Source organism: Carcharodon carcharias, chromosome 13 (assembly GCF_017639515.1).
Source record: "Carcharodon carcharias isolate sCarCar2 chromosome 13, sCarCar2.pri, whole genome shotgun sequence".
Taxonomy (NCBI): Eukaryota; Metazoa; Chordata; class Chondrichthyes; order Lamniformes; family Lamnidae; genus Carcharodon; species Carcharodon carcharias.
The window spans coordinates 30,176,450-30,203,311 of NC_054479.1; the positions used below are offsets into that span (position 1 = coordinate 30,176,450).

General features: G+C 43.4%; 1 protein-coding gene across 5 annotated transcripts in view; it reads right to left on the reverse strand.

Annotated features, from left to right (window-relative positions):
- Positions 1 to 2,294: 2,294 nt before the first annotated feature.
- The window catches only part of LOC121285933 (cytosolic arginine sensor for mTORC1 subunit 2-like), a 134,438-nt gene continuing 109,870 nt past the window's right edge, over positions 2,295 to 26,862 (reverse strand). For 4 of the 5 annotated variants that reach the window (XR_005944841.1, XR_005944839.1, XR_005944840.1 and 1 more), the window contains 4 exons: positions 25,111 to 25,193; positions 12,627 to 12,721; positions 4,656 to 4,811; positions 2,295 to 3,344 (listed from right to left, as the gene is read on the reverse strand). Coding sequence is in view for 1 of the 5 variants with exons in the window: in XM_041202889.1 (XP_041058823.1) it covers positions 3,279 to 3,344; positions 12,627 to 12,721; positions 25,111 to 25,193 (244 nt within the window). In the remaining 4 variants the exon portion in view is untranslated. The remainder of the gene's footprint in view (positions 3,345 to 4,655; positions 4,812 to 12,626; positions 12,722 to 25,110; positions 25,194 to 26,862) is intronic. The other variant, XM_041202889.1, reaches the window with a different exon arrangement.

A 26,862-nucleotide genomic window follows, 5' to 3' on the forward strand; every position in this document is an offset into this window, starting at 1 on the left:
CTGTAGCCACTCTGAGACATCCTTGACCCTAGTACCAGGGAGGCAACATACCATCCTGGAGTCTCATTTGCAGCCACAGAAACACCTATCTATTCCCCTTACAATTGAATCCCCTATTACTATTGCATTCCCACACTTTTTCTGCTCCCCTGTGCAGCAGAGCCAACCGTGGTGCAACGAATTTGGCTGTTGCTGCTTTCCCCTGAGAGGCTATTCCCCCCCAACAGTATCCAAAGCTGTTTCTGTTTTGCAGAGGAATAGCCACAGGAGATTCCTGCAGTCTGCCTAGTCCTCTTGCTCTGCCTGGTGGTCACCCATTCCCTTCCTGCCTGTGGACTCTTAGCCTGCGGTGTGACCACCACTCTATACGTGCTATCCACGATACTCTCTGCCTCGCAGATGCTCCACAGTTTCCCAGCCGCCACTCCAGCTCCGAAACCCAGGCTTCCAGGAGCTGCAGCTGGAGACACTTCCTGCACACATGCTGGCCCAGGGCACTGGAAATGTTCCCGGCTTCCCACGTAGAGCAGGAGGAGCACACTATGGCTTTGAGCTCTCCTGTCATGACTTACCCCTTTTAAATTAAGTTAAACCTTTTGGAAGATACTTAATATCAAATAATATCAATTACTCTAGGGCCCTTCTTCTCTGCTCCTTGTTGTTACAGAATATAGCCCTTACAAACGATGAACCACAAAATAAGACCTTAAAAACTATAAGCGATAAAGGTAGTGAATACTTACCCGACTGTACTCACAGTATTGCCTCGTTCCCTCCTCACCGAACTCCCTCGGTCACGCCTGCACTCCCAGCTCCTTTTCAACTTCCAACTCTTCTTGCGCTTCTCTTCAACCCCCGGCTCCTCTTGCGCTTCTCTTCAACCCCCGGCTCCTCTCGCGCTTCTCTTCAACCCCCGGCTCCTCTCGCGCTTCTCTTCAACCCCCGGCTCCTCTCGCGCTCCTTTTCAACCCCCGGCTCCTCTCGCGCTCCTTTTCAACCCCCGGCTCCTCTCGCGCTCCTTTTCAACCCCCGGCTCCTCTCGCGCTCCTTTTCAACCCCCGGCTCCTCTCGCGCTCCTTTTCAACCCCCGGCTCCTCTCGCGCTCCTTTTCAACCCCCGGCTCCTCTCGCGCTCCTTTTCAACCCCCGGCTCCTCTCGCGCTCCTTTTCAACCCCCGGCTCCTCTCGCGCTTCTCTTTCACAACAACAGAATGTATTTAATTACATTTTAAAGTTGAAAGTTCAATGCTTTATGCTTCAATTCAATGAAGTTGTTATAAAGCTACACAGTTCGTTGTGTACAACATCACAATCACTGAATGCAGTGGTTCAGTTGGGATGAGATATTAAGCAAATGGTCTCTTATTTCAAATCTAGGGAACAATAATTAAAGATTTCTTTAGCATATTTACCTTTTCCCTGTAGAGTCCCCCTCCCCCACACCAGTATGGGTCTTCCCCCCTACCACAAGGAGTCAATCAGCCATGGTCAGTTACAGGTGCCTCCTCCACAGTCTTGAGTGCAAGTGAGTAATCATCAGGCAGGATTGATCAGTCTTGGATGAATATGATAGCATACCTTGCTTGTGCTCATTACTCTTCAGCAGACAATCATCCAACTGAGGGAAACATTGGTGATATGCTCAGAACTGTCCACCAACACTGCTGCAAGCTGGGTGACAATTGAGCAGCTTCCTGCAGAAAAGGAAATATTGTGCTTACATCTACAATGAAAACAATTTCACAATAGATAATGTTGATATGCATACGGTGGATGGAATTAGGAGGGGGGGGGAGGGAAGGAGCATAGTATGATATTTCAATTGCCCTACGAATATGCACACTTATTTCTGTGATAATTAATGTGCAAATTTAAAGCATTCTACAAGATCAGAACTAGGGAGCTTCACCCCTCTGGATCATAAACCAGAATAAAACAGCTAATCATAGCCAGGGGACATTATTATTGGTAAGTGGAATAAAATCATAAAATCATCCATGACTAATTTTCTTGAATATCCTGGCAACTACCACACAAGACTCACAGACGAAGTCACTTAAAAGTGAGCCTGTTTTTGAGGGGGAGGAGCATACATCAGAAAACAGGAGAAAAAGATGGGAGTAGGAGGAGGAGAGAAAAAGCTGGGGCAAGAGGTGGAAAGAAAAGAATCAAGGGCTAGATTAAGGACCATTCAACAATGAAAATATTCAGCACATTTAGCTACTGTTATCTTCAGTGTTGCACTTTGCCATTTTCTGATCCGGTTACCTTTTATAAAGAAAGCACACACACTTATTTTGTAAATTAATTATTTTAATAACACTTAATCACAAAAAACAAGTTTACAGCCAGCAACCAGAAGCCTATCCAGCAATTAACTTCACAGCTACAGGGCTTCAGTTCCTAATAATAAAATAATTAACTTCTAAGGTCAGCATACACTGGTTGCTGTGCGACTAAAGCACCTGTCAAATGGTCCATGAATAAAAACTGCAAGATGACAGCTTTCTTATTCCACACTCCTCGATCTCCTCTTTTTTGGCTTCCCGAAATAAAGAAAGCTCATTGTAGTGGAAGAGTAGCAGCACCACTTAAATACAGACCTCGGAGGATTATAAGTGCAGTATATTAAAATACTTAGAAACCAAGTAGAATTAAATAAGACTTTCAGGGAAAATTAAAGAATATAGTTCATTACAGCCATATTATCAGGCTAAAAATTCATCCAGAAACGAATTCCAATAACATATCAGAGAGGGTTGAATAAAGCTATAAACCTCCCCACAACCACTATCCCCCCTCCCCAGTCTTCATTTTTCTCAGGCTTAGATTTAAGAAGTCCCCAGATAGGAGGCTTGTTAAAAAAAAGTCAAACATTTCAAGGTTCATGGCCCAGCTTACCTGCATTACATAGCATTTTAAAGCTATTTCACACATTATATCCAGTTTAATCTTAAGAAGCAAATGGGGCACTTTTGCAGGTCTTTCACATATTGAAGGCATTAAGTGCAAAACAGTAATGCAAATTTTCATGGCTGTGTGCAAGGGTTCAATCATTGAAGTAGTAAACAGAATTTAACTGAATTTCCTGAAGAAAATTAGCTAACCTTATTCTAAGTAAACTGCCTAACTACTAAATATTGTAGAAAACCATTAGTCTAAATGTGTGTCTTATGCTGACAGCACAGGCTTTTGGGAAATGGTAATTCCTGGTCTTCAAAGTTTACACATCAACTTGACGGATGAAGTAATTGTAAATATAAAGTCAGGTGATCTTTGCTATCTTTCAGCATTCTGACGTTTCTGCAGCATAGTGATAACACTATCAATATCTTCTTCAGGCACCTGAGGGGAAAAGAGAAAATAGTAAGTTAACTAGTCTGGCTAAACAAATATATAGCAAATTTAAATGCTTTTATAAAGATACATCTTCCCAAGCAAAACCCCACATCTGTTCCTCATCTGCTGAATCACCTGGCTCAAACCGATATAAGGGTACCAATTTTTAAAAATATGTTTACAATCAAAAATGTATGGCTTTCTTCTTCACTCCAACCACATTTTTATCATTAGTGTCAGCCTTCCCCATGCTCTGGAACTCCTCGACTAAACTTTTTTGCGCCTCTACTTCTCTTTCCTCCTGTAAACCCTGTCTCTTTGACCAAATTTCTGGCCACACCACCTTATAGCTCCTTTTTTGCATCAGCATTCAATTTTATTCTTCATGCTACTGAAGTACCATGAAATTTTGTTTCCAAAATGGTAAAACGCAGTACTACAAATGAATATAAATGAGACTTAGGAAGTTGGTTCTGTTCACTTTAGGGTTGTGTACATTCAGGGGTTATCTGATTAAAGTGTATAAAAGCAGTGTGTTCCTATTGGTAGGTACAGAGTCATGTTTAGAAGTTATGCAAAGATTGGATTAGGTTAGATCTTAAACAAGTCTTTGCTTCCACCCAACCCCCTCCACCCCCATCAGCAGTTTACACGGCTCAAGGTTACAGAGCATCTAAACTAACCATGAAGATGTTTTTGATGATGCAACACAGGGTTGATGAAGATAGTGTGATCATTATTGTGTATGTGGCCTTTCAAAAGACATTTGATAAAGTATCACACAATAGACCTATTAACAAAGTGGAAGCCTGTGGGATTAAAGGTGGATGGGAAACTGGATGAGGGACAGAATGCAGAGAGTAGATCCAACAGAGGGCGCTGGTGAGAAGTGACTGAAGCATTCTGGGAGAAGTCTCAGGAGGGAATCGAGGAGAAGGACTCTTGCACTCAACAGGAGGAAGAGCATCCAACAGAGGGCACTGGTGAGAAGTGACTGAAGCATTCTGGAAGCAGTCACTGCAGCCACCGCAACTCAGGAGGGAATCGAGGAGGACCCACTGTCAAAGAACGGAATAGCCCCAAACATTACATTGCCGTAGTGTTTCCATGCCTCCCTCCTCCCCAAACCTAAAAGAAAAGAGAGGAAGAGGCAGTGCCTTTAGGAGTACAGCAGACCTGCGAAGGACACTCTTCTGAAAGTAGATTTTAAAGAAAAAGCAGCTAACTGGTGAGTAAATCCTGGGAGCAGGTTCGGAGGGAGGAGCACCGGAGCAGTACCGGAACAGTACCGGAGCAGTGAATATAAATCTAGCTTACCACAGGGATTCACGGCCTTGTCTCCAGGGAGCAGACTCGGAGGGAGGAGCACCGGAGTGGTGACCTCAGGGCACAGAGTAACTGAAGTCAAAATTGGAAAAGTGACTTCACAGGAAAGCTGTGACCTGATTGGTTGGTAGGAAATCTGCACCAAATCTGAAAAAAAAACACTGCAAAGCTAATTACTAAATTAATTATCTAAGTCAAGATGGCTGGGCAGGTGATGTGCTGTAGCTGTATGATGTGGGAGCTGGCAGATCCCATTGCGAGCTACAGTGACGACATCTGCAGCAAGTGTTGGTTGCTGGAGGAACTCCGGCTCAGAACTGATGAGGCTGGAGTCTGAGCTCCAGATGCTGCGGCACATCCGGAGGGGGAGAGTTACCTGGAAGCTTTGTTTCAGGAGGCGGTCACACCCTGAGGTAAATTGAGTACCTCAAGTTCGATCAGTAGTCAGGGTCAGCAGGGTGTGACTGCAAGTGAGGCAGGTAGAGGGATCCTGCGTTCAGGAACAGAGGACCCTCAGCTCTTGACCTTGTCCAACAGGTATGAGGTACTTGCTCCCTGTGTGGATGAGGAACAGGGCTGTAGGGAGGATGAGCAAGCTGACCGTGGCACAGGAGGCCATTCAAGAGGGGGGAGCAAAAAGACAAGTGGTAGCTGTAGGGGATTCTATAATTATGGGAATTGATAGCATCCTTTGTAAACAGGATTGAGAGTCCCACATGGTATGTTGCCTGCCCGGTGCCAGGGTGAGGGACATCTCTGACCGGCTTGAAAGGATATTGGAGAGGGAGGGGGAGGATCCAGTTGTTGTTTCCACATCGGGACAAATAACATAGGTAAGACTAGGAAAGAGGACCTGTTTGGGGATTATCAGGAACTAGGAACTAAATTGAAGAACAGGTCCTCAAGGGTTATAATCTCCGGATTACTACCCGAGCCATGTGCAAATTGGCATAGGGAAGCGAGAATAAGAGAAGTAAATACATGGCTAAAGGAGTGGTGCAGGAAAGAGGGGTTCCATTTCGTGGGGCACTGGCATCAGTATTGGAACAGGAGGGGTCTGTACTGTTGGGATGGTCTCCACCTGAACCGATCTGGGACCAATGTTCTAGCAAAAAGGGTAAATAGGGTGGTCAACAGGACTTTAAGCCAGAAAGTTGGGGGGGGGAGGGGGGGGGGAGAGAAGGGTAAAACGCCAAGAAGTATGACTAATGGGAAACAAAGCAGCAGGTTAGCGTGTGGTGGGGTGGGGGGGGTGGTGTGTGTGGATTCAACTTCATGGAAAAAACTGAAAAGAAAGGAGAGCCCAGGAGAGGCTAATAAAGTCCCCAGAACACAAAAAAGGACAAATTGTTTGGAAAGGGCTAGGAATCTAACTTCAAACACATCAGATAAAGGGACAACAATGAGAAAGGGGATGGGAAATACAGGACTGAAGGTGTTGTATCTGAATGCACGCAGTATATGAAATAAGGTAAATGAGCTTGTGGCACAGATTGAAATTGGCAGGTATGATGTGGTGAGCATCACAGAGACATGGCTGCAAGGGGATCAGGACTGGGAGCTAAATATCCAAGGATAAACATCCTATCGAAAAGATAGGCAGGTTGGCAGAGGGGGTGGGGAATGAAATTAAATCGATAGCAAGAAATGACGCAGGGTCAGATGATGTAGAATCTGTGTGGGTAGAGTTGAGGAACCGCAAAGATAAAAAAACCATAATGGGAGTTATGTACAGGCCTCTGAACAGTAGTCAGGATGTGGGGCACAAGATACACCAGGAGATAGAAAAAGCGTATAAGAAAGGCAAGGTTACAGTGATCATGGGGGATTTCAATATGCAGGTAGACTGGGAAAATCAGGTTGGTAGTGGATCCCAAGAAAAGGAATTTGTGGAATGTCTCCAAGATAGCTTTTTGGAGCAGCTTGTGGTGGAGCCCACTAGGGAACAGGCAATTCTAGATTTAGTGATATGTAATGAGGCAGATTTGATAAGGGAGCTTAAGGTGGAGGAACCCTTAGGAGGAAGCGACCATAATATAATAGAATTTACCCTGCAATTTGAGAGGAAAAAGCTGGAATCAGATGTAACGGTATTACAGTTGAATAAAGGCAACTACAGAGAAATGAGGGAGGAGCTAGCCAGAATTGACTGGGAGATGAGCCTAGCAGGAAAGACAGTGGAACAGCAATGGCAGGAGTTTCTGGGAGCAAAAATTCATCCCTAGGAAGAAGAAGCATACTAAAGGGAGGACAAGGCAACCGTGGCTGACAAGGGAAGTCAGGGACAGCATAAAAGCTAAAGAGAAAGCATACAATGTGGCGAAGAGCAGTGGGAAACCAGGGGATTGGGAAGCCTACAAAGACCAACAGAGGACAACTAAAAAAGAAATCAGGAGGGAGAAGATTAAATATGAGGGTAAACTAGCCAGTAATATAAAAGAAGATTGCAAGAGTTTTTTTTAGATATATAAAGGGTAAGACAGAGGCAAAAGTGGACATTGGACCGCTGGAAAATGACACTGGAGAAGTAGTAGTGGGGAACAAAGAAATGGCGGAGGAACTGAACAGGTACTTTGCATCAGTCTTCACGGTGGAAGACACGAGTAACATCCCCAAAGTGCAAGAGAGTCTGTTATCTGTTAGAATTCTTTGAGGAGGTAAAGAATAGGTTAGACAAAGGAGAGCCAATGGATGTTATCTCCTTGGACTTCCAGAAGGCCTTTGACAAGGTGCCGCACAGGAGGCTGCTCAGTAAGGTAAGACCCCATGGCGTGAGAGGCAAGGTACTAGCATGGATACAAGATTGGCTGTCTGGCAGGAGGCAGAGAGTGGGGATAAGGGGGTCCTTCTCAGGATGGCGGCCAGTGACTAGTGGAGTTCCGCAGGAGTCAGTGTTGGGACAATTTTTCACTTTATACATTAATGATTTGGATGAAGGAACTGAGGGCATCCTGGCTAAGTTTCAAGGGGGCAGAGGTGAGTATGGTGGCCATTACCAAGGAGAAGGTGCTAGGAAAACTGAAAGGTCTGAAGGTGGATAAATCACCTGGACCAGATGGATTAGACCCCAGAGTTCTGAAGGAGATAGCTGAAGAGATAGTGGAGGCGTTAGTGGTGATCTTTCAGGAATCACTCAAGTCAGGGAGGGTCCCAGAGGACTGGAAAATCACTAATGTAACCCCTCTGTCTAAGAAGGGAGTGAGGCAAAAGACGGGAAATTACAGGCTGATTAGCCTGACCTCGGTCATTGGTAAGATTTTAGAGTCCATTATTAAGGATGAGATTTCAGAATACTTGGAAGTGCATGGTAAAATAGGGCGAAGTCAGCATGGTTTCATCAAGGGGAGGTCATGCCTGACAAATCTGTTAGAATTCTTTGAGGAGGTAACAAGTAGGTTAGACAAAGGAGAGCCAATGGATGTTATCTACTTGGACTTCCAGAAGGCCTTTGACAAGGTGCCGCACAGGAGGCTGCTCAGTAAGATAAGACCCCATGGCGTTAGAGGCAAGGTACTAGCATGGATACAAGATTGGCTGTCTGGCACGAGGCAGAGAGTGGGGATAAGGGTGTCCTTCTCAGGATGGCGGCCGGTGACTAGTGGAGTTCCGCAGGGGTCAGTGTTGGGACCACAATTTTTCACTTTATACATTAATGATCTAGATGAAGGAACTGAGGGCATCCTGCCTAAGTTTGCAGATGGTACAAAGATAGGTGGAGGTGCAGTTAGTATTGAGGAGGCGGGGAGGCTGCAGAAGGATTTGGTTAGGAGAGTGGGCAAAGAAGAGGCAGATGGAATACAACGTGGGGAAGTGAGAGGTCATGCAATTTGGTAGGAAGAATAGAGGCATAGACCATTTTCTAAATGGGGAGAGAATTCAGAAATCTGGAGTGCAAAGGGACTTGGGAGTCCTAGTCCAGGATTCTCTTAAGGTTAACTTGCAGGTTGAGTCGGTAGTTAGGAAGGCAAATGCAATGTTGGCATTTATTTCGAGAGGACTAGAGTATAAAAGCAGGGTTGTGCTGCTGAGGCTTTATAAGGCTCAGGTCAGACCACATTTAGAATATTGTGAGCAACTTTGGGCCCCGTATCTCAGGAAGGATGTTCTGGCTCTGGGGAGGGTCCAGAGGAGGTTCACGAGAACGATCCCAGGAATGAAAAGCTTAACATATGAGGAACGCTTGAGGACTCTGTGTCTATACTCAATGGAGTTTAGAAGGATGAGGGGGGATCTGATTGAAACTTACAGTATACTGAAAGGCCTGGATAGAGTGGATGTGGGGAAGATGTTTCCATTAGTAGGAGAGACTAGGACCCGAGGGCACAGCTTCAGAGCAAAGGGAAGACCTTTTAGAACAGAGATGAGGAGAAACTTCTTTAGCCAGAGAGTGGTGAATCTATGGAATTCATTGCCCCAGAAGGCTGTGGAGGCCAGGTCATTGAGTGTATTTAAGACCGATATAGATGGGTTCTTGTTGGTAGGGGGATCAAAGGTTACAGGGAGAAGGCGGGAGAATGGAGCTGAGAAACTTATCAACCATGATTGAATTGCAGAGCCGACTTAATGGGCCGAATGGCCTAGCTTCTGCTCCTATGTCTTATGGTCTTATGGTAATGGTGAACAGTTTCTTTTCAGAACGTTGGAAAGGTGCAGTGGTGTCTCTTAAGAGTCAGTATTAGGATCATTAGTACTGAGGCACATAAATAACCTAAATCAAAAAGTTTAGTCAAAAATATAATAAACAGTGAGGAAGATAGTATCAAACTTCAGGACATAGATGTATTCATAAAATGGGCAGATACACAGCAGGTGAGATATTATGCAGGGAAGTGTGAAGTGATTCATTTTGAAAAGAATAAGGAGAGGTGATGCAAGATAAATGGTACAATTTTAAAAGGGGTATTAGGGACAGACAGACCTGAGGGTGTACATACACAGGTCAGAAGTTTTAGCAAGGTGGGTGCTCACACACCCAACCCTACAGAGTGTGAAATGACATGGTGACATCGCCAAGAGTGCCAATGACAACGCACAGTCGCGCGATAGTTCGGTCAGCAGGCGCATGCCCCCTGACAATTAAGAGGCCTGTTAAGGCCATTAAGTTACCAATTGAATTTAATTTTTCACTACCTGTTCAACCTAACGGTTGGCGGGCAGCCGAAAAGGCCAAATGGCCTTTGCATTTTTTGGGAAACCTCATCCACGGGCGTGGTGAGGTTTCCAAAAGCAAATACAAATAAAATAAGAACTTTATTTTTTAATGAAAAACATGTCCCTGCTCATCTGACAGAGTCACGAGAGGATACATTTCATTACATTTTTCTGCTCTTTATTATTTTAAAAAATATCTCTTCATTTCCCTAAGGCAGCTTCGTGCCTCAGGGAGATGATTCTGCGCGCTCTCGCATGCATGTGCAAAGTTCATGCAAGGCCTGCTTGCACTCCCCCACCACAACCACCCCCCCAGCCCACCTGCACAGTGCTCTGTGCTGCTGCTCGCGTATCACGCTGGGCGGGCCTTATTTGGCCCGCCAGCATGAAATCGCAGTGCGCTGTCCATCACAGGTGGCTTCCCAACCACCCCCACCAATCCTGCATGCCAAGGGCAAAATTCTGCTCATAGCGTTAGAAGCTGGTAGAGAAAAAGGTTAAAAAGTAAACAAGATCCTTGGCTTTAGAGAGACATAGAATACAAAAACATGAAATTCATACAATTTATTTTTCTACACCACTGGTTAGGTCTCAGCAGAACTATTTTGTCCAATTCTGGGCACCACACTTTAGTCAAGGCATTAGGGTGGGTACATAGGAGATGTACTAGAAAAGGTACCAGATGTGAAAAACTTTAAAAACATGGAGGTTAGAAAAACTGGGATTACTTTTTATTTTCTTCCTTCAAGAGATGTGGGCATCGCTGGCCAGGCCAGCATTTATTGCCCATGCCCAATTACTCTTGGGGTGGTGGTGAGCCGCCTTCTTGAGGCACTGCAGTCCATGTGGTGTAGGTACATCCACGGTGCTGTTAGGAAGGGAGTTCCAGGATTGTGACCCTGCAACAGTGGAGGAACAGCGATATAGTTCCAAGTCAGGATGGCGTATGGCTTGGAGGGGAACTTGCAGGTGATGGTGTTCCCATACATCTGCTGCCCTTGTCCTTTTAGGTGGTAAAGGTTGCAGGAAGGTGTTGCTGAAAGAGCATCGGTGAGTTGCTATCCTCAGAGAAGAGAAGATTACAGGGAGATATGATCGAGATGTTGACTGAGGAATCAAAGACTAGAGGACAAGGCCCTTCAGGGGCAAAGTTAGGACACAAAAGTGTGGGAGAAGTTTGAAACTCTATAAAGCAAATGGCAATTAATGCTAGGCAAATTGTTAGATCTATTAACTAAAGATTTTAAATCTGAAATTAAAAAATTTTAAAGAGATATTGGGCAAAGGCAGGAAAATGCAATTATATCACAGGTCAGCTGTGATCTGACTGAATGGCAAAACAGGCTCAAGGCGCTAAATGACCTACTCTTGTTCCGATATCTGTTCAAGAACAGGTTTGAGCTGAATGGCAAAAGAATCAAAGGCGACATCAGGAAAAAATGCTGTACAGAGTAAATTATGTGGAAAGCACCGCCTGAAAAGGTGATAGAGGCAGATTCACAATAAGTTTCAAGAGTGAATTGGATAAATATATTTTAAAAAAAGGAAAAAATGCAGGATATGGAGAAATAACTGGTTAGTTTTTTTCAGCCTTCTGTATTGTATTAATTATTTTTTGATGCTTCAGATATCATGCTTCTGTTGAACAAGCTTTATGGACCAAATGTTTTTTCCTGTCAGTTATTTTTATGTTTTATACATTCAGATATTGTTATTGCTGTAACTCCTCAAAGGCGACTCCCTTGCAACGTTCACAGTGACCAGATAAGCTGGAATCTTCGCACGCCACAGCTACTGACCCTTTTTCCCACAAATCCTCCTAACAGCTTGGCCCTGAATCTTGCACATGGGGTTGGAGATAGTGCAACACATTTCGGAACGCTAAGCCATAAAAAGAGTTTAGACGTGCCCCAATTCATCATCATAAAAACAGGCACCTTACTGAAATTTAAGAATTAGCAAATGCATTTTCACAAGGTTAAAACCCGTTCGACATCTTATGAGATTTTGTTACATGAACTACATTCTATATAATATGAGATGGTTGTATTGTTGCATTGCATTGGCAGAGCATCATTTATAGGGAAGTTGAGAAAATTCATAGAGGATTTACTCACTGTTATTTGGTTGTTCCAGGATAGTGTTATCACAGGTATTAAACAAACATAAATGACAGATATATGGTGGGAGGACGGTGGGGAAGGATATATTGAGTAATTAAGATTTTAGCCTTCACCTCTTACTCACCCTCCTCCCCCACATCCCAAGAACTTTGTTCTCCACTCGTTTTGTGAATACATTTTTTCTGCAGCAGCTCAGTCTCATCCTTCCACAATGACCTGAACCTACATCATCCAATGGCTGGTACTTGGGCCAGGATTTTTCAGCCCCGTTGTGACGGGACCCATCCCAGGAGACTCAGCAGTCCAGCCCAAAGTCCACTGACTTTCGGCAAGACCAGACAATCCCAGCGGCAGGCGGGGCCAGAAAATCCCTCCCTTAGTCTTTATAATGTGTTTTCAGCTTTCTCATGGAGAGACAGAGTCAAGCCTCTCTCAGACAAAAGGTTCCTTTACCACAGCCAGCAGCAAGTACACAGCCCACTGGAGAGAAGAAACGGTGAAAGAAATTACAAACTGGGTACTAAATAAATTACAAAACAGAAAGATTAAGTTCCACATGCTGCTTTTCACAAAAACATCTTCCACCTTCCTCTACTCATTGATATCTCATCATGTCCATTGTTTTTAAGCAAACTGGCACCATATATAACAGACCACAAAAATATATACAGAAAAGACAGACTTTTACCAGTGCATGGTCAAAATTGAAGGTGCTGATGTAGTATGCGGAAATGTCAGCATTTGCGAGAGGCTCGGAGATCTGTGCAACAATCCCACATTCATCTGAAGAGACAGATTAAAAAGCATCAGGATTTGCAGAGAAGCAAACATAGTTAGATCAAACAACTGACATTAACATACCACATCACATTGATAATAATTATAACCACTGCAGTAATCTAACATTCAGATGGCATCTCCACCAAACTAAACCCTGGAAATAACCTGTGATCTCAACTCCAGCATTTGTTCTCAACTCCAGCGTTTGTTAAATGATACACAGCATTGTCACCTTTGCACGTCAGCAAGTGACGCTTAGATAGTTGAGCGAGTTACCCTTGACATTTGAGTTAACAAACCACTAAACAGTTAACTTTTTTTTAAACATGTAGAGGTCGCAACATCAGAAGCAGCTAATGTTAGATTTGTACTCAAGGTAGCATAAAGATAGACCCAGAATAGTGTTCCAAATCTGAAATCTAAAATCCGAAATGGAAGAGATCAGAAGAGACCAAAATCTATTAGAATCACTATCTTGTGCTTTTCCCGAGATTAGAGCAATTACTATTACTGACTGATTCATTCCTTATTCAAAAGGATAAGGGACAACTGATAGGCCAAAATGAAGTATCAAATACTTAAACCCAATCTTGGGTGCTGATCTTTGAGACAGAAATTTCACAAAAAATATCAATCCTAAAATGCCATATAAAGGAACATTTATTCACTCAGCTGTGCAGATGCTTGGCATGGTGTAGTGGTATTGTTGCTGGACCAGTAATCCAGAGACTCAGGGTGACACGCTGGGGACCTGGGTTCGAATCCCACCATGGCAGATGGTGGAATTAAAAGTCTAATGACCATTGTTGTAAAAACCCATCTGATTCACTAACGCCCCTTTTGGGAAGGAAATCTGTCGTTCTTACCTGGTCTGGTCTGCATGTGACCCCAGACTCACAGCAATGTGGTTGACTCTTAAATGCCCTCTGAATCTTCCACTTTCCTCTATTCATTGATATCTCATCATGTCCATTGTTTTTATGCAAACTGGCACCATATACAGGCCACAAAGATATATACAGAAAAGACAGACTTTTACCAGTGCATGGTCAAAATTGAAGGTGCTGATGTGGTACGCAGAAATGTCAGCATTTGCGAGAGGCTTGGAGATCTGTGCAACAATCCCTAGCAGGCCACTCAGTTGTAACAAGTCGCTACAAAGTCACAAAAAGGAATGAAACCGAATGGACCACCCGACATTGATCTAGGCACCGGCAATAACAGCAATTGCAGCGCTGTCCACCCGGCAAAGTCCTCCTTACTAACATCTGGGGGCTAGTGCCAAAATTGGGAGAGCTGTTTCACAGACTAGTCAAGCAACAGCCTGACATAGTCAGTCTCACAGAACCATACCTTATAGATCATGTCCCAGACTCCACCATCACTGGGCACGTCCCATTGGCAGGACAGACTCAGCAGAGGTGGTGGCACAGTCATATACAGTCAGGAGGGAGTTGCTCTGAGAGTCTTCAACTTCATCTCTGGACCCTATGAAGTCTCATGGCATCAGGTCAAACATGGGCAAGGAAACCTCCTGCTGATTACCACGTACCGCCCTCCCTCAGCTAATGAATCAGTGCTCCTCCATGTTGAACATCACTTGGAGGAAGCACTGAAAGTGGCAAGGGCACAGAATGTACTCTGGGTGGGGGACTTAAATGCCCATCACCAAGAGTGGCTCAGTAGCACCACTACTGACCGAGCTGGCTGAGTCCTAAATGACATAGCTGTTTGACTGGGTCTGCAGTAGGTGGTGAGGGAACCAACAAGAGGGAAAATTATACTTGACCTCATTCTCAGCAACCTGCCTGCCGCAGATGCATCTGCCCGTGACAGTATTGGTAGGAGTGACCACTGCACAGTCATTGTGGAAACAAAGTCCTGCCTTCACGTTGAGGATATCCTTCATCGTGTTGTGTAGCACCACCATCGTGTTAAATGGGATAGATTTTGAACAGATCTAGCAACTCAAGACTAGGCATCAATGAGACGCTGTGGGCCTTCAGCAGCAGCAGAATTGCACTTGAACACAATCTGTAACCTCATGGGCAAGCATATTCCCCACTCTACCATTACCATCAAGCCAGGGGATCAACCCTGGTTCAATGAAGAGTGCAGGAGGGCATGCCAGGAGCAGCACCAGGCCTGCCTAAAAATGAGGTATCAACCTGGTGAAGCTATAACACAGGACTACTTGCATGCCAAAAAGCAGAAAGTGATAGATAGTTTTAAGCAATCCCACAACCAACAGATCAGACCTAAGCTCTGTGGTCCTACCACATCCAGTTGTGAATAGTGGTGGACAATTAAACAACTCACTGGAGGAGGCTCCACAAATATCCCCATCCTCAATGATGGAGGAACCCAGCACAGCAGTGCAAAAGGTAAGGCTGAAGCATTCACAACAATCTTCAGCCAGAAGTGCCAAGTGGATGATCCATCTCAGCCTGCTCCAGAGGGTCCCAGCAACACAGGTGCCAGTCTTCAGCCAATTTGAATCACTCCACATGATATCAAGAAACAGCTGAAGGCACTGGATATTGCAAAGGCTATGGACCCTGACAATATTCCGGCAAAAGTACTGATGACTCGTGCTCCAGAACTTGCCGTGCCCCTAGCAAAGCTGTTCCAGTACAGCTACAACACTAGCATCTACCCAGCTATGCGGAAAATTGCCTAGGTCTGTCCTGTACACAAAAAGCAGGACAAATCCAACCCAGCCAATTACAGCCCCATCAGTCTACTCTCGATTGTCAGTAAAGTAATGGAGGGGTCATCAACAGTGCTATCAAGCAGCACTTGATTAGCAAAAACCTGCTCACTGATGCCCAGTTTAGGTTCCACCTAGGCCACTCAGCTCCTGACCTCATTACAGCCTTGATTTAAACATGGACAAAACAGCAAAACTCCCGAGGTGAGGTGACAGTGACTGCCCTTGACATCAAGGCAACATTTGACCAAGTGTGGCATCAAGGAGCCATAGCAAAACTGGAGTCAATGGGAATCTGGGGGAAAGCTCTCCGCCGGTTGGAGTCACATCTAGCTCAAAGATGGTTGTGGTTATAAGCAGTCATCTCAGCTCCCGAACATCACTGCAGGAGTTCCTCAGGGTAGTGTCCTAGGCCCAGTCATCTTCAGTTGCTTCATCAATGACCTTCCACCCATCATAAGATCAGAAATGGGGATGTTCGCTGATGAGTACACAATGTTCAGTACCATTCGCAACTCCTCAGATACTGAAGCCATGTACAAACACAGCAAGACCTGGACAATATCCAGGCTTGGGCTGACAAGTGGCAATAACATTCACGCCACACAAGTGGCAGGCAATGGCCATCTCCAACAAGAGAGAATCCAACCATAGTCCCTTGATGTTCAATGGCATTACCATCACTGAATCCCCCACTAACAACATCCTGGGGGTTACCACTGACCAGAAACTGAACTGGACTAGCCATATAAATACTGTGGCTACAAGAGCAAGTCAGAGGCTAGGAATCGTGCAACAAGTAACTCACCTCCTGACTCCCCAAAGCCTGTCCACCATCTACAAAGCACAAGTCAGGAGTGTGATGGAATACTTCCCTCTTGCCTGGATGAGTGCAGCTCCCACAACACTCTAGAAGCTGGACACCGTCCAGGACAGCAGTCCCCTTGATTGGCACCGCATCCACAAACATTCACTCCCTCTATCACTGACACACAGTAGCAGCAATGCGTACCATCTACAAGATGCACTGCAGGAATTCACCAAAGCTCCTTAGACAACACCTTCCAAACTCATGAGCACTACCACCTCGAAGGACAAGGGCAGTAGATAGATGGGAACACCAACACTTGGAAGTTCCCCTGCAAACCACTCACCATCCTGACTTGGAAATATATCACCGTTCCTTCACTGTTGCTGGGTCAAAATCCTGGAACTCCCTTCCTAACAGCATTGTGGGTGTACCTACACCACATGGACTGCAGCAGCTCAAGGCAGCTCACCACCATCTTCTCAAGGGCAACCAGGGATAGGCAATAAATGCTGGCCCAGCCACATCCCGTGAATGAAAAAAAATGTTAACTTCTTGTAAGCAAATGAGACTGTAATCCCATTACAAGGCAGTGCATATAAAAGGATAAAAGAATCACAATCTCCTGAACATTTGTTAACAAAGCTAAACATTGATTTTTCAGCCAAAGTCAATGGAAAAAAAAACAATCCTGCTCATAAGTGAGCAAATCAATAGCCAATTGTTGACTGCAACTATTAGTTTATCATTCTCCCAGACATACAATTGCATCTCCCCATATCAGTTACACACTATTTTCCTCTAAGCATGTAGTGAACATGGAATTTGTACATCAACATTAAAACAGACCAGATTATTAAACAAATGGAAATAGAAACCAGCACTTTTAAGAAGTTAAAAACAAAAAAACTGCGGATGCTGGAAATCCAAAACAAAAACAGAATTACCTGGAAAAACTCAGCAGGTCTGGCAGCATCGGCGGAGAAGAAAAGAGTTGACGTTTCGAGTCCTCATGACTCTTCGAAGGGTCATGAGGACTCGAAACGTCAACCCTTTTCTTCTCCGCTGATGCTGCCAGACCTTTTAAGAAGTTTCCTGAATTGTATGTAATGTAACTGGATTGGGTTGTTCAACAGGCAGTGTTGAACAAATTTAAGATTTCATGACTCATCACTAGATTTTACTGAACCACATCAAGCAATATTGGGCCTCATTCTCCTCTGCCAAATACACCCACTACTCCATATGCACTGCCCCACCCACCTTTACCCTAACTGGAACTTGCGTATTCTGTCACATGTGCCCTCATCTTTGAGCCCATGTTGTACATCACCAGGCCCATCTCCTGCTGCCTTGACCCATTTCCCACTGAACTGCTGGGCTCACAGCTTCCTGTACTGGTCCCCATGCTAGTTGGCATTATAAATGGTTCCCTGTATCCTGACATGATCAACGCTTTGATTTTATTTTGTTGGACTGGAGCAAATGCCAGTTTACTGTAATTCTCATATCAGGGGTTCGCACCTTTCTTGATTCTAGCCCCATCACCCCCAACGTTTTATAGAAATTTCATGGCACCCGCTGTAACACATTTTTTCTGCATAAAAATGAGTTATACAATTAAATATGTATATTTATTATTTCTTTTAATACTTAATGTGAAACTTGTTATTGATGCTGAGCACCAGATCAAGGCTTGGGTGAGGGGTATATAGTAACATGTCACAACTGCAAGCCTTCTCACACCTGTGTGGGCAGTGACACTTAGTAACTGGCCTTTGGTAGAATAAAATGATCTTGGTGCTCAAGTGCAGGTTTAAAATTTCATGAGAAAAAAAGGGACCTAGGTGGATTGCGCAAGACCCATGTTCTCTGGTTATTTTTAGTGGGTCCCTTGAAACTACATGAATCCCTCAAGGGTGACTGACCCAACTGATAATCCCTGCCTTATTTCACAGGTATTGCAAACTTTCTGCACCTTTAGATTAAAAAGAGTGGAATATTCATTTGGCCTCTAGTTATCCGGCTCCCTTTCAAAACCGCCATCCTTACCACCTCCTCAAATTACCATCCTTGATCCCTTCATCCTAGTAAATATCCACCTCATCCTCAATCGCCCATTCCTCTTGTCTTTGTCCAAGTCCTTGAATGTATTTTTGCCTCCCAAATCTTTGCCCTCATTCCCACAGATCCAGAACACCCTTCCGATCAGGCTTCCAATCCACTACTGTCCCAAAACAGCCCTAAGCAAAGTGACAGGTGACAACCTCAGTGACTCTGACCAAGGAGCATTATCTCTTCTCAATATCTTCAACCTCTCTGCAACCTTTGGCAGTCAGTCAACTATACCACAGTTGTCCAATACATTACTCACACGTTAATATAGAATCGAGATTTGACTAATTGCAGTTTTGACTAAATAAAAAAAAGACTAAACATCATTAGCTGCTAGTCCGCTTAAAGCCCTCCACCTCTTTTTCTCTCGTCATGAAGCTAACATTTTTTCATTATGTTATTGTGGCTTATCGTAAAGTAAGTTTATTGGTGTGAGTGTAGGTGGTTCTGTCTGTGAGATTTAACTGAATTAGAGTCAGATGGACGGCAAGCTTGAAATTATAAGAACTTAGGCGTAAAAGGCATTTGAAATGCTCATGAGTATACATGGATGAGGTCTTAGCGTGTAGGGTGAAGAAATTTCTCCTCATCCCAGTCCTAAATGGTCTACCTGTATCCTCAGACTGTGGCCCCTGGTTCTTGACTGCCCCCCCCCCCACCCCACAATCGGTCAATCGGGAACATCCTTCCTGCATCTACCTTGTCTAGTCCTGTTAGAATTTTATAGGTTTCTATGAGGTGCCCCCTCATTCTTCTGAATTCCAGCAGATATAATCCTAACCGACTCAATCGCTCCTCATATGTCAGTCCCGCCATCCCAGGAATCAGTCTGGTAAACCTTCATTGCGCTCCTTCCGTAGCAAGAACATCTTTCCTCAGGAGGCCAAAACTCATCACAATAATCCAAGTGTGGTCTCACCAAGGCCCTGTACAATTGCAGCAAGGCATCCCTGCTCCTATACTCGAATCCCCTTGTTATGAAGGCCAACATATCATTTGCCTTCTTTATCACTTGCTGCACCTTCATGCTTACCTTCAGCAACTGGTGTACGAGGACACCCAAGTCTCTTTGCACATTCTCCTCTCTCAATTAATCTGTCCTCCTGTTTTTGCTACCAAAGTGGATAACTTCATATTTATCCACATTATATTCATCTATCATGCATTGGCCCACCCACTCAGCTTGTCCAAATCACCCTGAAGCATCTCTGCATCCTCCTCACAGCTCACCGTCCACCCAGCTTTGTGTCATCTACAAATTTGGAGATATTGTATTTAGTTCCCTCATCTAAAACATTAATATATATTGTGAATAGCTGGGGTCCCAGCACCGATCCCTGTGGTACCCCCACTGGTCGCTGCCTGCCATTCAGAAAAAGACCTGTTTATTCCTACTCTGTTTCTTGTCTGCCAACCAGTTTTCTATCCACCTCAATACACTATCCCCAATCCCATGCGCTTTAATTTTACACGCCAATCGCTTATGTGGGACTTTGTTGAAAGCCTTCTGAAAGTCCAAATAAACCACATCCACTGACTACATCCCCTCATCAACTCTACTAGTTACCTCCTCGAAAAATTCCAGTAGATTTGTCAAACGTGATTTCCCTTTCATAAATCCATGCAGACTCTGTCCAATTCTGCCACTGTTTTCCAAGTGCTCAGCCATTAAATCTTTTACAATGGACTCTAGAATTTTCCCCGCTACCAACGTCAGGCTGACTTGTCTATAATTTCCTGTTTTCTCTCTGCCTCCCTTTTTAAATAGTGGGGTTACATTAACTACCCTCCAATCTGTAGAAACTGTTCCAGAATCTCGGAAGATGACCACCAATGCATCCACTATTTCTAGGGCCACTTCCTTAAGTACTCTGGGATGTAGATTATGAGGCCTGGGAATTTATCGGCCTTAAGTCCCATCAGTTTCCCCAATACCATTTCCCAACTAATACTGATTTCTTTCAGTTCCTCCATCTCACTAAACCCGGTGTCCCCCAACATTTCTGGTATGTTATTTGTGTCCTCCTTTGTGAAGACAGAACCAAAGTATGTATTTAGATGTTCAGCCATTTCTTCGTTCCTCTGTTTCTGACTGTAAGGGACCTACATTTGTCTTCACCAATCTTTTTCTCTTCACATACCTATAGAAACTTTTACAGTCAGTTTTTATGTTTCCCGCAAGCTTACTCTCATACTCTATTTTCCCCTTCTTAATCAATCCCTTGGTCCTCCTTTGCTGAATTCTAAACTGCTCCCAATCCTCAGGGCTGTTGTTTTTTCTGGCCAATTTGTACGCCTCTTCCTTGGATCTAATACTATCGCTAAGTTCCTTTGTAAGCCATGGTTTGGCCACCTTTCCTATTTTACTTTTGCGCCAGACAGGAATAAACAATTGTTGCAGTTCACCCATGTGCTCTTTGAATGTTTGCCATTGCCTATCCACCTTCACCCCTTTAACTAACGTTTCCCAATCCACCATAGCCAACTCGCAACTCATGCCACTGTAGTTTCCTTTATTAAGATTCACGACCCGAGTCTCAGAATCAATTACGTCACTCTCCATCTTGATGAAGAATTCTATCATATTATGGTCGTTCATCCCCGAGGGGCCTCGCACAACTAGATTGCCAATTATTCTTTCTCATTACACAATACCCATTAGGATTTCCTGTTCTCTAATTAGTTCCTCAACGTATTGGTCCAGAAAACCATCCTTTATACACTCCAGGAATTCCTCCTTTATAGTATTGTTACTAATTTGATTTGTCCAATCTATATGCAGATTAAAGTCACTCATAATTACAGATGTTCCTTTATTGCATGTGTCTCTAATTTCCTGTTTAATGCAATTCCCAACATCACCACTACAGTTTGGGGGTCTATATACCAACCCCCGCTAATGTTTTTTACCCCTTAGTGTTTCTCAGCTCTACCCATACAGACTCCACATCGTCGGAGCTAATATTTTTCCTCACTATTGCATTAATTTCCTTTTTGACCAGCAATGCAACTCCACCACCTTTTCCTTTTGTCTGTCCTTCTTAAATACTGAATACCCCTGGATGTTCAGTTCCCATCCCTGGTCATCCTGCAGCCATGTCTCCATAATCCCGACTATATCATACCTGTTTACATCTATTTGCATGGTTAATTCTTCCACTTTATGCTCCTCGCGTTAAGGCACAAAGGCTTAAGGCTTGTCTTTTTAACATTACTTGTCCCGCTCCCACTACTTTTCACTGATGCCCTGTTTGATTCTTGCCCTTGATTTCTCTGCCGATTACTTTTCTTTTTCTCCTTTCTGTCTTTTGTTCTTGTCATTGATTCCCCCTTCTCTGACTCCTTACATAGGTTCCCAAGCCCCTGCCATTTTAGTTTAAACCCTCCCCAACCACTCTTGCAAATATTTCCCCTAGGACATCAGTAATTTGGTAAACTTGCTGGCTTGCTATTTAAATTTAAAATCTATTTTGGAAAGTTGCCTTAAAAGGAGGTGTGTAGGTGGTAGTCAGGCTAATTAGGAACGTTGAGATTTGTTATAGTATTAAGTTACTATAATCTTATGTATGTGCTTGAAATCTTTTCTTTTGTTAATAAATGTTTTAATTTAGTTTTTAAAACCTCTGAAGTTGTCAGTGGACTCATTACTTCTGATTTCAGTGCACAAATCTTTTCATAATAGATACAAATTGCAAAACCGTTGTGACAGCGTGGCCAGGTTTCCCTTGTAGATTTGGTCCACCTGGCACACATCACCTGCCATGTCATAACACTCTCTACTCCTTTAAGGTCCTTCTGAAAATCCACCTCTTTGACCAAGCTACCTAATACCATCATATTTGGCAAAACCATTTTTTCCTTACACTGCTGTGAAAATTTTGGCTTTAGCACATTTTCTTTGCTAAAGAAGCTATATGAATGCAAACAGTTGGAAGTATTACAAAACTGGCACTTATACAGTTTCTTTCACATTCTCAGGACTTATGCACATTGCAGCCAAAGAAACTGTTGTCACGTGGACAAACTCAGCAAGGGTCCACAAACAGCCCAGAGATGAATCAGAAGATTGAAATTGTAAGTAAAGGAAAAAATATTGTCCAAAATACCAGGGCCAGAAACTTACCTATGCCGGATGGGCTGGGCAGGAGTGCGCACGATGCTGATTGCCGCCTGTGATCGGCATGCACGTGAAAGACCGCAGAAATCCTCAGAGACACGGCACTGTCTCAGGGAGATTAAGTTGAGAGTGAAACTTTTTAAATAAAAGAGGGAAAAAAAAATTAACCATGTCCCATCATGTGACAGTGTCACATGAACTGGGACATGTTTGTGAATTGTGCAAAAATTAATTAATAGCTTCATGAAACCTTCAGGAAACCTCATCCCACTCATGGGTGAGGTTTCCTGAAAAACGCGAAGGCGGCTTGGGCTCTTTGCCTGCGCGTCAACCTTAAGGTTGGATGGGGGTACAAGTTAGCTTGTTCCAATATTGCAGCTTTGTTGGATTCATCTAACCCCTCCGTAATGCTAACTGAGTGGTACAACACTTTCAAATAAGCTAAAGTTACTGTAAGGTTTGGCACAATTGACATTACACATTAAAAGGAAACCGGCAAAGAACATACAGCGGGTCTAACAGATGCTAAAAGATGCGCATGAGTGCCTGCAAATATTTGGACATATTGCTGTAGTAACCAGTTATGTTTGCATTCTTTCTCAGCCTTTTTTTTTTAATAATTTTCTCTTTTGTCTTCAGTATTAATTTCATCTCTAGACTTGATTTCTTAGAATACTGCAATAAACCATTTTACAGTATGTTCCAACATAGTTTACTATTCTAGTAAAGCAACTTTAATTGGTTTTTTAATGGCCTTAATGGGCTGTTGACATTCGGCGGGCGCGCAACTGCCTCTGGTGCATGCCCGGCAAGCGAAATATCTAAATGACACGCGATGACGTCGGGACGCACGCCCGACTTCATTGTGCATCATTTTGCGTGCCGGCCCCACCCCCGCACGCCAACGGCAATATTCTGGCCCAGGAGAACTCTGTACTCTTCCTAAACAGTGTGGTGGAAGTGGGGGGAGGGGCTAATGAAGGAGTACCCCCTTTAACATCTCTGTTTGACAACACATTCAATAATGCAATTCTTCCCCAGCACTGCACTGCTGTGTCAGCTGGAATTGTCTCAAGTCCTAGAGCAGGGCTTGATCCCACAACTTTATGATCCAGAGCCAAGCTACCGCTGAGCCTAGTTGACTTTTGTTGCAGGACTTCCCCATTTTCAAGCTCATACTGAATTTCTCATATCCCTCTCCAAATTGAAGTATTTAAATATAGGATACCACGAAAACACATTTTGAGTTTGTACAATTAAAATTTGTGGGGGTGAAAAACTAGCCTAGCAGCAATGACATAGGAACATGAAAGCAGGTCGAGTGATAATATCACAAGACCAACCAATTACTTTGCTCCTCTTTTAACTTTGGTGTTGCTTAAAAAAAGGCAAACGGTTAAAGTTTCAAAGATTCCCACCCTGTGTATCTGAAAGCAGAAGCACATTTGCTAGAACTGCTATTCTGCACTCTGCAGCAAGGGGGTACAAGTTAGCTTGTTCCAAATTTGCAGCTTTGCTGGATTCATCTAACCCCTCCGTAATGGTAGCTGAGTGGTACAACACTTTCAAATAAGCTAAAGTTGCTGTAAGGTTTGGCACAATTGACTTTACACATTAAAAGGAAACCGGCAAAGAACATACAGCGGGTCTAACAGATGCTAAAAGATGCACATGAGTGCCTGCAAATATTTGGACACATTGCTGTAGTAACCAGTTATATTTGCATTCTCTTTCAGCCTTTTTTTTAAATAATTTTCTCTTTTACCTTCTGTATTAATTTCATCTCTAGACTTGATTTCTTAGAATACTGCAATAAACCATTTTACAGTATGTTCTAACATAGTTTACTACTCTAGTAAAGCAATCATTTTCACCATATTAAATATTTTTATCAATTATACGTTGAATTGTTATTCTAAGTTGCCAGTTAAGTTGCTCCTGTATACGTCATTGTGACATAGATGATAAGTTACAAGAGTTACAATTCACAAGTGCTAACTCCCCCTCGGCAGTGGCTGGTTTGGTCCACATAAAGCCAACTTTAGGGGACATAGATTTAAGGTTTTGGGCAACAGATAGTGTATGTGAGGAAGGACTTTATGCAGAGAATGGTAATGACCTGGAACACACTGTCTGCAAATGTGGTGGTGGAAATACAGGCAATCAATGATTCCAAAAGGAAACTGGGTGAGCACTCAACAGAAATACACATGCAGGCCTACAGGGATAGAGGTGATGAATGGGACTGACTGGGTTGCTCTACAAAGAGATAGTATGGATTCAACGGGCCTAATGGTCATCTTCTGTGCCATTCTGACTCAATTATTCTAGTCAGAGTGGGACTTTTTTTTATTCTTTCACAAATGTGGGTGTCACTGGTTTAGGCCTGCATTTATTGCCCATCCCTAACAACCCTTGAGATGGTGATGGTAATCAGTCTTCTTGAACCGCTGCAGTCCATATTTTGTAGGAACACCCACTCTTGTGAAACTGACTGAATACAAGTCCTGGTCACCTCCATTAAAATCAACCTGCTCACCCATCAGTGGCACATTGTAGAGAAATTAAAACCAGGCTCATTGGCCCATTAAATTTCATCTCCCATCCAACTATTGATAAGATAAAGAGACATTCATAGTTACCAAATCCCAGGGGCTGTCCACCTATCCGCACCATCCTCCATAGCTCATTTGAGGCACTTGTGAGTAGCAGGTTACTGGGGAATCTGTTGAAAGGAAGCAAATGGTCAAGTGAAAACATGGAATGGCAAAGGGCCCATGTGCCCTTGGGAAGGTCATCATGCCAATGTGGACACAACCATAACCATTCAAATCACCCAAGAGAAAGATCAGCATAAAAATACATAAATAATCTCCAAAGATAAATCAAGCTAATTATAGAAGTTTCACACAGCCTTACATCTGCATTATTTGACCTTGGTTTGCCTTCTAAACAATCGTCCATCCCAACTCTCAGCACAGGTGGTGATGCGAAAAGGCCATTCAGCACAAAGCCAGTGTTGCTAGCACATCAATCCAACCCACTATCCATAGGACTCCTTTTTGGATATGTGAATGGAATAAAGCAACCAATAGCAATGAGCAGGTTCAAGAAGTCAATTATAGAGCAATTTTAAATAAACATGTACAATATCTCTAAACTAGCAAGATGGGGGAGGGGAGATATACAGGAAATGAAATCAACCCAAATATAAACAGGAAAGGAGAGGATAGGAAAGAATAAACTAAGTGAGGACTTAGAAGGCTAGAGCACAAATAGAACTATAGAACAGGAGTGTTAAACATGTGATGAAAAATAAAGTAAGAGGAACTGCTATTAAAAATGAGTTAAACTGTCTGTACAGCTATGCACAGTGTCTGTAATAAAGTAGCTGAACTAGAGGCAATAACACATTGCGAGAAACCAGACATTGCAGGGGATATGGAGACATGGCTGCAGAAAAATCAGGACTGGAAATTAAACATTGTCTTTCCTAAATATATTATACCTGCAGAGGAAAAAAGGGGAGGTGGAGTATCTGTACTTGGTGGGGAAAGCATTCGGACAGTATTAAAGTATCATAAGTACAATCCATGTGGATAGAGCTAAAAGGATAATAAAAGATCAATCACATTAATTGGGGTAGTCTACAGACCACCTAATAGTGGAAGGGCGATGGAGAAATTAGTGGAAAAAAAGAATAATCATGGGGGATTTTAACTACAGTGATAACTGGTCAGGACAGATGGGTAAAGAGAATAAGGGAATGAGTTCCTACAATAATCTACAAGACTTCTTTCTAACCCAATGTGCAAGAAGCACAACAAAGAGGAGTACAAGGAATTCATTACTGGATCTAGTAATGGGGATGAGCCAGAACAGATAGAAGTAGTAAATGTAGGCAATAGTGACCATAACCTTACATGCTTTAAGATAATAATTGAGAAGGACATCAAATTAATCAACAACCAGGGTAATAGATTCAAGAAAAATGAATCAGTATTCATTGAATTTAAGAAATTAGCAACACACTGAGTTTTCATGACATCATGAATGCCCAAATTCATGAGCTGGGCCCAGCTCGCACAAAAATCTTTGTTGGGTTCCATGAAAAACATGTCTTCGATGGAATGGCGCTTAACCTCCCACACCCCTTGCACATTCCTGATGTATGGATGATACGTTTGCTATAGTCAAATCTACAGCTGCATATAATCATTTCCTTACATGTCTTAATGGCTCCATCCTGCACTCAAATTCACCTATGAAAAAGGAGCAGTCAAATAAACTCCCCTTCCTTGACGTGCAGTTAAGAAATCTGTCGGGGTTCTATACCATTGTCTACCGCAAGCCTACCTTCACTGGTCAATATATACGTTGGGATTCTTACAGTT